The sequence below is a fragment of the Artibeus jamaicensis genome, unplaced genomic scaffold, assembly GCF_021234435.1.
Source record: "Artibeus jamaicensis isolate MK-2021 breed Jamaican fruit bat unplaced genomic scaffold, CSHL_Jam_final contig_518, whole genome shotgun sequence".
Taxonomy (NCBI): domain Eukaryota; kingdom Metazoa; phylum Chordata; class Mammalia; order Chiroptera; family Phyllostomidae; genus Artibeus; species Artibeus jamaicensis.
In genome coordinates this window covers 1269056-1284359 of record NW_026521870.1, presented here as the reverse complement: position 1 = coordinate 1284359, position 15304 = coordinate 1269056, and the positions used below count along the sequence as shown (strand labels likewise).

Here is a 15304-nt window from a genome sequence, read left to right as displayed (position 1 = left end):
AATACACATTCTTTTCAAATGTACACGGACATTTTCAAAGGCAGACCACATGATGGGACACAAAACAAGCCTCAACAAATTCAAGAAAATTGAAATCATATGAAGCATTTTCTCTGACCACAAGTGACTGGATCTAGAAACCAATCCCAAGGACAAAACCCCAAAACACTCAAAGTCATGGAGATTAAATAGCATGCTTTTAAACAATGAATGGGTCAAGGAGATCAAGGAGGAAATCAAAAAGTTCCTGGAAACAAATGAAAATGAACTCACAACAACCCAAAACTTATGGGACAAAGCGAAGGCAGTCCTGAGAGGGAAGTTCATAGCAATACAGGCCTACTTAAGAAAGACAGAAACATTTCAAACAAACAACCTAACCCTACACCTACAAGAACTTGAGGGACAACAACAAAGACAGCCCAGAGCAAGTAGAAGGAAGGAAATAACCAAGATCAGGGCAGAACTAAATGACATAGAGACTAAAAGCACAATTCTAAGGATCAGTGAATCCAGGAGCTGGTTCTTTGAAAAGACAAACAAAATCGACAAGCCTTTAAGCAGACTGACTCATCAAGAAAAAAGGAAGAGGACCTAAATAAACACAATCAGAAATGAAAGAGGAGAGATTGCAACTGATAACACAGAAATACAAAGGATTGTAAGAAATTACTACAAAGAAAAATATGCCAAGAAATTGGAAAGCTAGGTGAAGTGGAAAAATTTCTAGAAAAATATAATCTTCCAAAACTAAATGAAGAAGAAGCAGAAAGGTTGACAGACAATAACAGCAGACAAAATTGAATCAGTAATAAAAAAACTCCTGACACAAGAAAGCCGTGGACTGGATGGATTCACAGGAGAATTCTACAAAGCATTAAAGGAAGAGCTAACCTGTATCCTTCAGACTACTGCAAAAAATCCAAAATGATGGAAGACTCCCAAATTCTTTTTATGAAGACAGCATCATCCTAATCCCAAAACCAGATAAAGACACAACAAAGAAAGAAAACTTTAGGCCAATATCACTGATGAACATAAATGCTAAAATCCTCAACAAAATATTGGCAAATCGCATCCAACAATATATCAAAAAGATCATACACCATGACCAAGTGGGATTCATCCCAGGGATGCAAGGATGGTTCAACATTCACAAATCAGTAAATGTAATACATCACATAAACAAAAAGCAAAGGCAAAAATCACATGATCATATCAATAGATGCAGAAAAAGTATTTGATAAGGTACAGCACCCATTAATGATAAAAACACTCAGCAAAGTGGGAATAGAGGGAGCATTCCTCAATATAATAAAGGCCATATAGGAGGAACCTAAAGCCAACATCATACTCAATGGGCAAAAACTTAAATCTTTCCCACTAAGATCAGGAACAACAAGGTTGTCCACTTTCACTACTTCTATTCAACATAGTAATGGAAGTTCTAGCCACAGCCATCAGACAAGAAAAGGAAATAAAGGGTATCCAAACTGGAAAGGAGGAAACAAAACTGTCATTGTTTGTAGGTGACATGATAGTGTACATAGAAAATCCTATAGACTCGACCAAAAAAAACCTGCTTGACCTGATGAATGAATTTGGCAAAACAGCAGGATACAAAGAAATATCCAGAAATCAAAGGCATTTTCGTAATACCAATAATGAAACATCAGAAGCAGAAATCAGGAAAAAATCCCATCTGATATAGCAAAAAGAAAAATAAAATACCTAGGAACAAACCTAACCAAGGAGGTAAAAGACCTGTATGCAGAAAACTACACAACACTGAAGAAAGAAATCAAGGAAGACACAAACAAATGGAAACATATACCATGTTCATGGATTGGAAGAATTAACATCATCAAAATGTCCATACTACCTAAAGCAATTTACAGATTCAATGCAATACCTATTAAAGTACCAATGAAATACTTCACAGACATAGAACAAACACTTCACAAATTTATATGGAATCATAAATGACCCTGAATAGCAGCTGCAATTTTGAGAAAGAAGAACAAAGTAGGAGGAATCACAATACCTGATACCAAACTGTATTACAAGGCCACTGTAATCAAAACAGCCTGGTACTGGCATAAAAAGAGGCACATAGACCAATGGAACAGAACAGAGAGCCCAGAAATAAACCCAAGTCTCTACGGTCAATTAATATTTGACAGAGGGGGCAGCAGCATAAAATAGAGTAAAAATAGCCTCTTCGACAAATGCTGTTGGGAGATTTAGACGGCTACATGCAAAAAATGAAACTTGAACACCAACTTACACCATACGCAAAAATAAATTCAAGGTGGATAAAAGATTTAAATATAAGTCATGACACCATTAAAGTCCTAGAGGAGAACATAGGCAGGAAAATCTCAGATATCCACATAGCAATATTTTCGCTGATATGTCCCCTGGAGCAAGGGACATAAAGGAAAGAATAAACAAATGGGATCTCATCAAAATAAAAAGCTTCTGCGTGGCTAAAGAAAACAGTATTAAAATAAAAAGAGAACCAACTGTATGGGAAAACATATTTGCCAATGATACCTCAGACAAGGGTTTAATCCCCAAAATACATAAAGAATTCACATGACTCCACTCTAAGAAGACAAGCAACTCAATTAAAAAAATGGGGAAAGGACTTGAACAGACACTTCTCCAAGGAGGACATACAGAGGGTTCAGAGACATGAAAATATGCTCAGTATCACTAGCTATCGGAGAAAATATATGATGAACATTTATTTTCACTTGCTATTGTATTGAAAATGTGTGATTCATTTATCATACTGCCCTCAAAGCTCACACTGTACAATGATTGCAAAGTCAACACCGCTCTTTGGATAAGTCAACTAGATCCTTTGGCTAATTCAGACAGAAATATGTATGGACCATTTCCCCCAAAATTCCTTCCCTTCTCCCCTCTGGTCACTGTCAGCCTATTCTCAATTTCAGTAGCTTTGGTTATATTTTCCTTGCTTGTTTGTTTTATTGATTAGGTTCCTGTTAAAGGTGAGATCATATGGTATTTGTCTTTCACCACCTGGCTTATTTCACTTAGCATAATGCTTTCCAGTTCTGGCATAAAAAGATATAAGCTCACACCAGTCAGAATGGCCATCATAAACAAATCAACAAACAAGTGTTGGAAAGGATGCGGGAAAAAAAGGGAACCCTAGTGCACCATTGGTGGGATTCAGACTGGTGCAGCCACTGTGGAAAACAGTATGGAACTTTCTTGAAAACTGAAAATGGAACTGCCTTTTGACCTGGCATTTCCACTATATATCCTAAGAACCCTGAAACATCAATTGAAAAAAACCTATGCACTCCAAGGTTCATAGCAACATAATTTACAATAGCCAAGAACTGGAAGCAACTTAAGTGCCCATCAGTAAATAAATGGATCAAAAAACTATGGTGCATTTACACAATGGAATTCTATGCAGCAGAAAGAAAGAAGGAGATCCTATCCTTTGCAACAGCATGGATGGAACTGGAAAGCATTACGCTAAGTGAAATAAGCCAGGCAGTGAAAGACAAATACCATATGATCTCACCTTTAACAGGAACCTAATCAACACAAATAAGGAAAATATAACCAAAGCTACTGAAATTGGGAACAGGCTGACAGTGACCAGAGGGGAGAAGGGAGGGAATTTGGGGGGAAAGGGTGAAGCGTTTGCAGAAACAACTACAGAGGACACATGGACAATAACGTGGGTAGATAGAAACAGGAAGGAGGTGGGGAGGGCTGCGGTGTTGGGCTGGGTGAAGGGGAAAGGCAGAAAACTATATTTGAACAACAATAAAAAATAATAAAAAATCCTAAAAAAGTTGTAATTCCTATGAATATTTCTCTAATGTGAGCTCAGAAAATATTGTGCTTGGTTATTTGGTATTCTTGTAAAAATAAGACTTTTTCTTCATTTGCAGTTACAGTAAATAAAAATATCATCGAAAAATGTCCTCCCCCCGAAATCTGTTTACCTACAAAAACCTATAGCTTCCTCTATTTCCATCTCACCACCCCAGTTGCTCTACAATCTTCTTGCCCTTTCATGTGTTTATCACCTTTCCCTTAGACTTCCTGTAAACATTAAGTATGTTCCATGCTGTGGTTAAAACCACCTGGCTTCCGAAGTGTTGTAGTTAATCTTTAAAGACTGGGGTATCAGCTAGGTCATTAGGGATAGTAGAAGGGAATGGATCATGTTCAAACTGTGACTTAAAATAGCCAAGTCACACCTGAGCCTTCCAGTAACAGCTCCCCCCTCTACCTTTCTGGGTGGATTTAAGTTACCTGCCCTTCCATTGACTTACCCTGGTTCTCAGGTGACATTTCAAGAACTCATGCCACTTGAGCCACCTGTTATTTTTAGTCTGGGGTTAGTAAAGAAGAGTAAGCAGATTCAGATTATGGGCTATGAAATTGATTTTGACATCTTCTTATCTTCTTTTCAGCTTCTTGCAAAAGCTTCTAGCATTCTCCCTTCCTATGTCTCCTAGGCAAGCAATAAGTATTTATAGTATTAATATAGTGGTTAAGCCTATGGGCTCTGGGGCCAGACACGCTGTATTTATTTTCAGTATCTTACTGACACTGTTTTTTCAAAGGTCACTATTTCCTTAAAAAATTCTATTAAATTTATTGTGAAACATTTTTCTTCACGATTTCTTGTAGCATTTGTCGCTGATGACCACCTCTTCCTGTTTGGCAGCCTCTTTTCACTTGGCTTTTGGGTACCATATTATTCTGATTCTTCTTCTACCTCTCTGACTGCATCCTTGCAATTTCTTTAATAGCTATTTTCACTCATTCTATTAAATTTAGAGATCCTTTATTTTCTTTTTAAAAGCTCTCCTATGGAGAGCTGATGCAACTTTATAGCATTGCATATCATCTCTATGCTCATGCCTCCAAAGTTTATCCTTTCTTGTTTCCAATCTTTGTATCTCTGTCAAATGGATATTTGCATTTGTAATTCCAGCCATTGTATTCAGTTCAGCATCAATTGATTAAATTTGCCATATTGTCCCTCCTGGAATCAACTTTAACTCTCTTTTCACTTCTCAACACTCTCTCAGGTTTCAAACTGTAGAGTCATTTATTGATGTGTGCAGCAGAGAAGGAACTGTTACTGAATTTTATCAATTCTTTCTCTGAAATGTCCTGTAATATCCGCCTCATCCGCTCCATGGTAGCTGTAGCACAGAGCCTTGTTATTTCATGTATAGTCATTATCACAATGCCTTTGCCACTTTCCTCTTACTCGTGTCTCTGTTCTCCCAATTTTTTTCTTGGAAGAATTCTCAGCTGAAAAATCCACTATAGTTTATTTTTCACGCAAGTCTAAACTCCTTTGCCTTGCTTCAAACTTGCTATAAGTTAACCCAATTCCACTAAGAATTTTCCACAGTTCCAGATATGAGCTCTTTGCTTCTATCAGCAGTTCCTGTGCTCCACCTAAGATCATGTGCCCTGTTCACACTGTTCTTCTTATTTAGAATTTTTTTCTTCCCACCCACCAAATTCTTAGCTGTCCTTTGAGGGCCCGTTTCTTCCACAAAAACCTCTCCAACTCTGGCATTTAAAACTGTCTTCCATTTCTTAATACCAATAGCATTTCTAGCCCTTTCTTAGTGAAGCTCTAAATGACATACATTGTGTATTATTTTTAAGTTGTTTTTTGGTATACTTCTAATTTTCCCCAATCCTATTATTACCTCATACAGAGCAGAAACTTAATATAGTGTCCTGCCATTACCATAGGCTCACTCTGGTTAAGCTATTTAGGAAGACTTCATAATCTGACTAAAGTTTAAGTCTGATAGTGAACTTGATTGTGTAGTTAACTTTATTAGATTAAAATGACTTAGATTTTAGTAAATGTTTACAATGTCCCAAACACTTCCATGAACATTTACTCAATTATCTTATGGAAAAAGTATCTCCATCTTTCAGGTAGGGAAACTGAAGCTTAGGGGCATGAGATGACGTGTGTAAAAGCTTACTGTGCTGAAAAGCTGGAACACTCCACTAAAGCACAATGCTTTCTGTTCATTTATTCCTTCCAGGAAGATCTAACTTAACCAGTGTATATAGGGAGGAATATACACCATGATTCCATCTACCCCAATTTAATTAGGTTTTAATATAAGTGTTTGGAGTAGAGTGTGATGTATCTTATGTTTAGACTTAGCATTCCCTTCCCTGTGAGAGGCAGTAGCATGCATTCAGTTTCACAGTTCAGAAATCAGGGAGTCATCTTCAACAATGCCCTTTACCTCACCTTTCCATGTCCATTTCATCGTTAAGCTCAGTCAATTTTATTGCCATTATTCTTCATTTTCTCCACTCTGTTCATGTCTGCTGTCCCTTAGTACAAGCTCCTAGCACTTACTGCCAGTTAAGAGTCTCCTCATATCTACCCTTAGCCTCCCCAATTTTTCTCCAGTTAGAATAAGCTTTTCTGAGTGCAAATCTGATAATGGCTACCCATTTCAAGCACATTATATACATTGTTCATATAACAAATCCCCAAATCTTCAGTACAACTTACAGTGATCTTCATGGTCTCACCATCTCACACCTCACTCCACTCTCTCTCTTTGTCTCTCTGATCCATCTGCCAGTATCTCAAATACCTTCTTCCTCCTACTATAGGCTGTTATCCTTGGTACAACACTCTTCTCCTTTCTGTCTACCTACTTAACTCCTATGCATTCTTCATATCTTATCTCAATGATCCTTTCTCAAGAAAGCATTCCTTGACTTTCTTGACTACTGTAAACCTACCTATGACAAATAATGTCTTAGTATCATGCAACTGTCCTCCATCTCTCATCACAGCTGAATTTTATATTTACTTTGTGATTAATGGGGATTTCTCTCTCCCACTGCACTAAAAGCTCCTTGAGGCAGGAATAAGTTCAGCCCCTCACATGAAACTAGCACATACTTAAACATTTCAAAAATATTTGCTTAATAAATGACTAAATGGTTGAATAATAACTATGATTACTACTGGCCATTTTAGTTTGGCTAATGGTTTGATATTAATCTGTGGACCACCAACCTCAGTTGACTTGTCACCCTTGTACCAATAATACTGGGATCCTAGCTTGTGGTTGCCAGTGAGTGAGTGATCAGACCTACACCTGGCACACTGTCACACCCTATTTAGTACATGGCTTTAAGTTGTCAGTTCATGTTTGTTCATAGGGAAGAGCAACAAACTAAAATTCTCAATTCTGTCCTGGTGGATAACATAAACATTGATGTCTCAACACTTCACAGATGTTGAGGCAGTAAGTTCAACTCAAAACGAGGAAACACCACATTTAAAAAGTAAGTCAATATAAGAGTAGATATAGTATAGATACACTAATTTGCATTGGAGAAAAAGTACTCTGAGGCTGGCACATCGTTCTAATCTTTAGCATGTGGAAGAGCATGATAAGAAGTGGGTCTGGCTTGAGCTCAATCCATATACATTTCTGTCTGAATTATCCAAAGGATCTAGTTGACTTATCCAAAGGGCAGTGTTGACTTTGAAATCATTGTACAACATGAGCTTTGAGGGCAGTATGATAAATGAACCACATATTTTCAATACAATATCAAGAGAAAATAAATGTTCATCATATTTTTCAAATATCACTTGAGTCAAAATTCTTGTAGGTATTTATAAGAGACAATTAAAAACAGATTAGAAGATGAGGAATAATTACTTTTCTTGAGTAAAAGACGTAAGGGGATATGACTAGCTGGAGTAAATCTTAGGGTGTTTCTTATTTGCAAAATGCTACCAAGTAGCTCGGTAATAATTCACAGAATGCATAAAGACTTAAAAGACTGCTGCCTTAATGGAGGTTTATTTTTCTATTTTACTTATTAAGATCATCTCAATAATTCATTCATGGCAATGCCTTTAATGAGAACAAAATCTCACGTATCTCATTTAAACTTGGCAACTGTGCTGACAGTTAATATAGTCTTGCACCTTGGAGCCAGCAATTGTAGAGCAGCCCTGGGCTGTTAGTAACTGAAACCATCCTATTTTTGATAATCCCAGGAACAGTTATGTCCTTAGGTGAGTGGTTGAATTTTATGGTCATTTTCTAGGATAACTTATTCATTATTCCTTTGTGGGGAGGTGAGAGAACAATAATGAGCCCACACTGTAACTTCTGTTTGACATACTGTATTGGTTGCTTTGCTTCTTTTGTGAGGGCAGCAACTGATTGCCATTTTCTTGGAGGGAACAGGAATTCCTATAGAGATTTTAAAGTTTCCCACGCTTAGCACCTATGCTGGTGATGAAAAGAGTCACGTAACACTATCCTACTAGGCAAGGTGAATTCTCTGCTTCACTCAAACACTTGCAAGTACATAGGTAATTTAGACTTCTTACCTGCATTTACCAAGCAATTTTATTAAGCTGCCATCATATCTTCTCTTTTTCATTTATCTTTTTACTATTCCTCTGAAGTAAAGCCATCATCATTTCTTATAGATACAATAAATAAAGTATTTACAATTGTTTTTCGCATAAAAATACTGTAGGTGATAATTTTCGAGATACTGTTTGAAGTAATATTTTAAAAGCAGACACTAATTTTAATACACATTTATGATATAAATACCTCATTTATATGACACCACTCACTACTATATTTACAGTAGTCCGACTGATATAAAAATATTCCTTTTAAATCCATTTGGTATCCAATGTGCCTGTTTTAAATTTGAGACTTGTTCTTGCCCTGGCTGGTGTGGTCTCGTAGACCTAAAGGTAGTGGGTTCCATTCCCGGTCATGGCATGTACCCAGGTTGCTGATTTGATCCCTGCTTGGGGTGTGTACTCCACTATGGGTACCAATTGATGTTTCTTTCTCACATCAGTGTTTCTCTCCCTCTTTCTCCCTTCTCCTCTCTCTAGAAAGCAATGAAAGTATGTCCTTGAGTGAGGATAAAAAGAAAGGGCTTGTTCTTGCCATAGTGAATTAAGCTGGAGAAGCTCATTGATCCAGGCACTGGTTTCTTGCATATGCCATTCTTTAAAAATATTAGAGTTAAAAGTCATTAAAAGCTTGCATTTGGGGAAAAGAAAGAACATATCACTAGAAAAACTGGCTTCTATTTTACTTATTAAAATTGCCTCAATGATTCATGTGTGGCAATATCATCAATAGGTAATAAAATCTCATGTATCTCATTTAAACTTGCTGTGGTGAAATCTGACATGCCAAATTACATTACATTTGGATTTGCTACATGCAGAAGCATCCATACCTGATGTAAGGAGGGAGAGGCAGAGTGATTCTGGTCCACTTATTGAAAGTGTCTGACACCAGGACCCGCTGTAGGTGATAACGACTGCATTCGACATTGGTAGGCAGACAATCCCTTACCAATGGATGCCACGATAATCCAAGATCTACTGAGTATTCTAATTCAATAGCTGAAATAGGAAGCATTATTCTGATTAGAAATACATGTCTATAGACTCAGGAACCATACTTACTTAAGTTTCCATTTCAATGAAATTTCAATTTGATTTTCCCCCCATACAATGTTTCCTAGTTTGAGATATTTCCAGGTTTGATTTTTCCCTCTGTATATTACTAGCTATTATTTTGACTTTTCATATTAAAATAATTTCCTTTAAAGAAATATAATCAAATAAAATGAAATGTAAGTAAATTTTACTGCATCATTACTTATACTGAGCAACTTGAAGAACAACCATAACAAAGCTATTGCTTCATATACAACTAAAGCAACAGTCATAATAGTTATAATTTATATATACTTATGATTTAATCTAATAGTTATTCAATACACATCACATAATTACATCTTTCTCTGCTGTGCGATGGAATACACATGGACTCAGACAGGTGCAGCGGGTAAAGTGAGAGCCATGCAATTTGGGCCGAAACATGCAGTCAGCTCTGGGGCTTCAGAAAGATATTTCTTTCCTTTTTCTTCTTCTGAAACATTCAACTTATACTCCCTATTTTATATTTTTTCTCTCCCTATTCCCTTCTTGAGGCTTTATAAACTGCTTTAACCCTCCCCTCCCTACTGAAATTACTTTCTTTAAGGCTGTGATTCTCAATCTTGGCCACACACTGAAATCAGCTGGTTACCTTTAGAAACTACTGATGTCTGGGTCTTGACCTAAGTGGTTGTGATTTCATGCCTCTGGGGTATGGCCAATGAGGCAGGAGCTTTAATGTTTCCAGGTGATTCTCAGGTACAGTCAGCATGGGATCACTCACCACCCTAAATAATAGCTTGTCTCAGTCTTCATTGTACTTGTCCTCCCCACAGCATTGGATGTTATTGATCATCCCCTAAATCCTTAAATTTCCTTTTCTTTGGGGAAATATTATTCTGAATCAGCTGTCTTACTTTCCCTCTGACTCCTGTGCTAACTAACGCAGCTATGGGCATTCTTCCGGATTCCAGTTATGGTCTTCTATTCTATGTGTATACTCTTAGGGATTCAGTTATTACCTCTCCTCCAAGTTTTGTGTCTCAGAATTGATTTTACTTATTCAACAAATGTTCATTCAGCTTGACATGGTGCTGGATGCTGGCATATTGTCATGCAGAGTATAGACAAAGTCCCCACTCTCCATATTGAAAGTCTTCCTCCCTAAAGAATATCTTCACTCCACATAATTTTTACCCAATAAAAGAGACAGGCACCCTTTTCCTTCATAAATAAACATCTTTTAAACTACTAAATTCTATCGATAACAATACTTTTGTACTAATTTTCTAGGCTCAAAATTTAGATATTATTTTTAAATTTTTACTTTTCTCTTTCCTTTACCCTGTTCAACCTGTCACCTAGTTTTGAGATCTGCTACTTCTTTCATTTTTGTCTGCATTGTCTTGCATCAATTTTATTCGTTCCATTTCTCTTCATGCTGCACAGGGCAGGTCTTCATTGCCTCCCACGGAGATTACCACTGAGGCTTCATTGCTGGGATTCTTCCTTACCGACCTTCACCAGCTCCTGAGTGAATATTTCTAAAACATACCATGGCACTCCTTAGCACTTGTGCCTTCTTATTCATGACCTTGTCAAGCACAAATTCTCGTGACCGCTTTTTAAGGACACTGTTGCTAATTGTGCTCATCCACTTTCCTCTTTCACTTTATCATTCAGTTCAACCACTGTTAAAAGATTGCACCAAAATACAGTAGAAAGTACACATGGCTGAGCTTATAGGGCTGAGTTTCAGTCCTGGTGCTGCTGTGGGCTGACCATGTCATACCTTACCTCCTTGAGTTCTCATTAACCTCTTATGCTAATGAGGAAGTAGGTCTCTTAGACCTTAATTAAGGTCCTTTCCTATTTTTAAATTCAGCACTCTGCTCTCTCCTCCATTAGATGCAAATATTTCCTGTTCAAGAAGGTCTGCTTAGTTTTCCCCGTGGAACAAGAGAGCTCCCACCTGTTTCTTTGCTTATGCTGCCAGACAGCACAGGGTGTTCTCTCCTCTCCATTTACTCTTCAAGTCTATTTTAACAATCAATGCCACTTGAGATTTAGCTCTTGTGTGAAATCTCACTGAACTCCTTGGATTGACCATTCATTGGTCATCTCTCTCTCCTTTGAACTCTTCATCACATTTTTGCATCAGTACCCCTCCATGAAGCATTTCATTTAGTTATTTATTGGACTTTTCACTTTTTTGAAGTATCCCTTCAACTAGACTGTATCTATTGAAGACAGAGTGCGTTCCTTATCCTTTTCCAAGTTCCACTACTACTATGGGATTCCGCCTAATATATGCACATTAAGTTTAAACTAATGAAAATATGAAAAATCTGGATTTTTCAGGAGCTTGGAAGGAACCAAGTAATCAAATTCCTCAGATTTTGGTGCCTCAAGAATCTAAAACAGAACAAGGTCTTTATGAACATTCCAGTTTGAATCTCTTGGGAGCAGAGTGACAGGGGTGGTGAAAGAGTAGGAGGCCCCCAGAACCCTGATAGGTCTGCAAGTTCTGATAGGTCTCCAAGTATCTAATGTTTTTATTTCTCCTAAGATAAGTCCATGAATGTGTGTGTAGGGTATGTGTGAGTGTGTGTGTGCATGCGCGTCACAACTAGAAGACATAAACTGGTCACCATTAATAACTGTGGCTTAGAATATGATATAACTTATGATGGCAAAAAGTAAATGAGACTCTTGCCATCATGAGTCTTTGGCTAAATGAGAACCAAATTTGATTCCTGGAGAGATGTAAAGGAAATAATAACTGGACCAATCTAAAGCCCCATGAATTGAAACTCATATATATACAAACTTATGTGAAAATACTACTCCTTATTCTAGCATTCTCTATGTGTTTAGATTCCTTTATTCCATAAATCTGATACCAAAAAAATCTGGATTTATAAAAAGTTATAAATTGGGGGTTACTATTTATATATAAGTCTATCTATCTATCTATCTATCCTTAAAAATAAGCTCAAAATGTTTATCCTTTAAAAAGTAAACTTCTAGATACACTTTGCATCCTCATACAACCAAAAGTAAGACAATGACAAATTTAAAAACAAAAAACAACCAGAACTGCCAGAAAATCAAACTGTATGAAAGACTGACAATGAAGAAGTTAAAGAAGAAACATTCACCCAGATTGGCAGGAGGAGCAGAGACAGGCAACCGGGCAGAGAGGACTCTCGGCCAGGCAGCGGCTGAAGGACCACATGGGTGAGGTAGCAGTTGGCAGAATGAGGTGGGCAAGACAGCGGCTAGCAGACCAGGTGGTCTCACATTCATGTGCATAAACTGGGAGGAACAACTGGAAAGCCAGACAGACGGCCAAACCCAGGGATCCAGGGCAGGGAAATAAAGTTTCAAAAACTCTGGCTATAAAAACCTGTGGGGGTGGCAGTAGTGGGTGAGACTCCTAGCCTCACGGGAAAGTTCACTGGAGAGACCCAAAGGGTCCTAGAATGTACACAAATATGTTCACCTAGGAGTCAACTCCAGAAAGGTCCAATTTGCTTGTGGGTAGTGGGGGAAGTGATTGAAAGCCAGCTGAGAGCTGAGTAAGTGGCATTGTTCCCTCTCATACTTTTCCCCCACATATAGTGCCACAATGCATTGACATGGGTTGTCCCACCCTGGTGAATACATTACAATGTAACAGGTGCATCAAGACAAAGAAATATAGCCTAAATGAAAGAACAGATCAAAATACCAGAGACACAACTAAGTGATGAGGAGAAAGCCAATCTATCAGATGCAGAGTTTAAAACACTGCTAATCAGGATGCTCACAGAAATGGTTGAGTGTGGTCACAAAATAGAGGAAAAAGCAAAGGCTATGCAAAGTGAAATAAAGAAATACAGGGAACCAACAGTGAAGGGAAGGAAACTGGGACTCAAATCAACAATTTGAAACAGAAGGAAGAAATAAATATCAACCGGAATAGAAGAAGTAAGAATTAGAAAAAATGAGGAGAGGCTTAGGAACCTTCAGGACAACTTTAAATTTTCCAACATCCAAATCATAGGGGTGCCAGAAAGAAAAGAGGAAGAGCAAGAAATGGAAAATTACTTGAAAAAGTAATGGAGAACTTCCCCAATCTGGCAAAAAAAAAGACTTCCAGGAAGTCCAGGAAGCTCAGAGAGTCCCAAAGAGGTTGGACCCAAGGAAGCACACACCCAGGCACATCATAATCACATTACTCAAGATGAAAGATAAGGAGAGAATCTTAAAAGTAACAAGAGAAAGGGAGACAGTTATGTACAAATGAGACTATCACCTAATTTCTGAAAAGAAACCTTACAGGCAAGAAGGGGCTGGAAGGAAGTATTCAAAGTCATGGAAAGCAAGGACCTACATCCAAGATTACTCTATCCAGCAAAACTATCATTTAGGAAGGAAGGACAGATGTAGTGCTTCCTAGATAAGATAAAGCTAAAGGAATATATCATCACAAAACCCTTATGATATAAAATGTTAAAGGGACTTATCTAAGAAAAAGAAGAAGATAAAAAATATGAACAGTAAAATGACAACAAACACAATTATCAACAACTGAACCTAAAAAAACAAAAACAAACTAAACAAATGACTAGAACAGGAACAGATTTGAAGATATGGAGATCACATGGAGGGTTATTGATGGGGAGGGGGAAGGAGGAAAATGGGGGAAAAGGCACAGGGAATAAGAAGCATACATAGTAGGTACAAAATAGACAGGGGTAGATTAAGAATAGTATAGGAAATGGAGAGGCCAAAGTACCTGCATGTGTGACCCATGGACATGACCTAAGGGGCAGGGAAACTTTGGTGGAAGGGCAGTTACAGAGCAGAAGGGAATAAAGGGGAGAAAAAATGCAAATACTGTAATGGCATAATCAATAAAATATACTTAAAAATTAAAAAATTAACTTCTAGACATCAATATTACAACTAAACTGCAGAACGACCATCATTTAGAACCACTTGAAATCTATTTGAATGGAAATTCTACAACTACAGAATTAAAGAAGCCACATTGAGACTGTTAGTGGGGAGCAGAGATGCAAAACAGGCTGGTCCCAAACCCATGTGTGGTAGATAAAAATTGGAAGAGATATCTAAGCGGCAAAGGTACTCTGTGAGGAGCAGGGGTCTCAGCCCCACACCAGTTCTTTCAGCCCAGGGTTCCAGGGCCAAGAAAAGTCCCTGTAACTTCTGGCTGTGAAACTGGGGGAATTGTGGTTGAGTGAGACTGAGGGCTTCTGGATTTCCAAGCAGTTTCCCTTGAAAGGCTTGGGCATGAACTTACTCAAAGTCTGAGCTCCAACACTGGGACAGCGGCTTAATGTAATAATATACATACAGGGAGGAAGTGAATTGACTGGCATCAGGAGGGTAGCTGGGGAGCACAGCTTTCTGTCAGAAAAAAGTGCTAGCATAAGCCATAGTTCCTTTGCCCTTCACTCACAGAGCCAGCAGGTGGGTGTCCTGTCTGAGACTCCATCAACCTGGCTCACACTATTTGTCCCATCCTAGTGATTCTGAGACCTTTCCTCACCCAACTTGTGTGCCCACCCAAGCTGTTTCCAGTGGCTTATCCAGGCAAATGGCCTATCTTGGCTCATGCTTCACATTTTCCTAAAAATCCCTCAAATAAGCAGCATCTGGCTTCAGCATGCCCCATACCTCTTCCTAAGTAGCCCCAGGCCTCGCTCTTGTGGCAGTCAGCCTTGGTTCAAAGCTTGGCCTCATCTGGGTACCTCCAGGCCCAGAACAACTAGCAACCAT

The 15304-nt window shown here is 38.2% G+C and overlaps 1 protein-coding gene across 1 annotated transcript in view; it reads right to left on the bottom strand.

Moving 5' to 3' along the window:
- The window catches only part of RELN (reelin), a 573805-nt gene that overhangs the window by 52660 nt on the left and 505841 nt on the right, over nucleotides 1-15304 (bottom strand). The window contains 1 exon segment of the mRNA XM_053668927.1: nucleotides 9307-9475. Coding sequence (XP_053524902.1) covers nucleotides 9307-9475 — 169 coding nt within the window.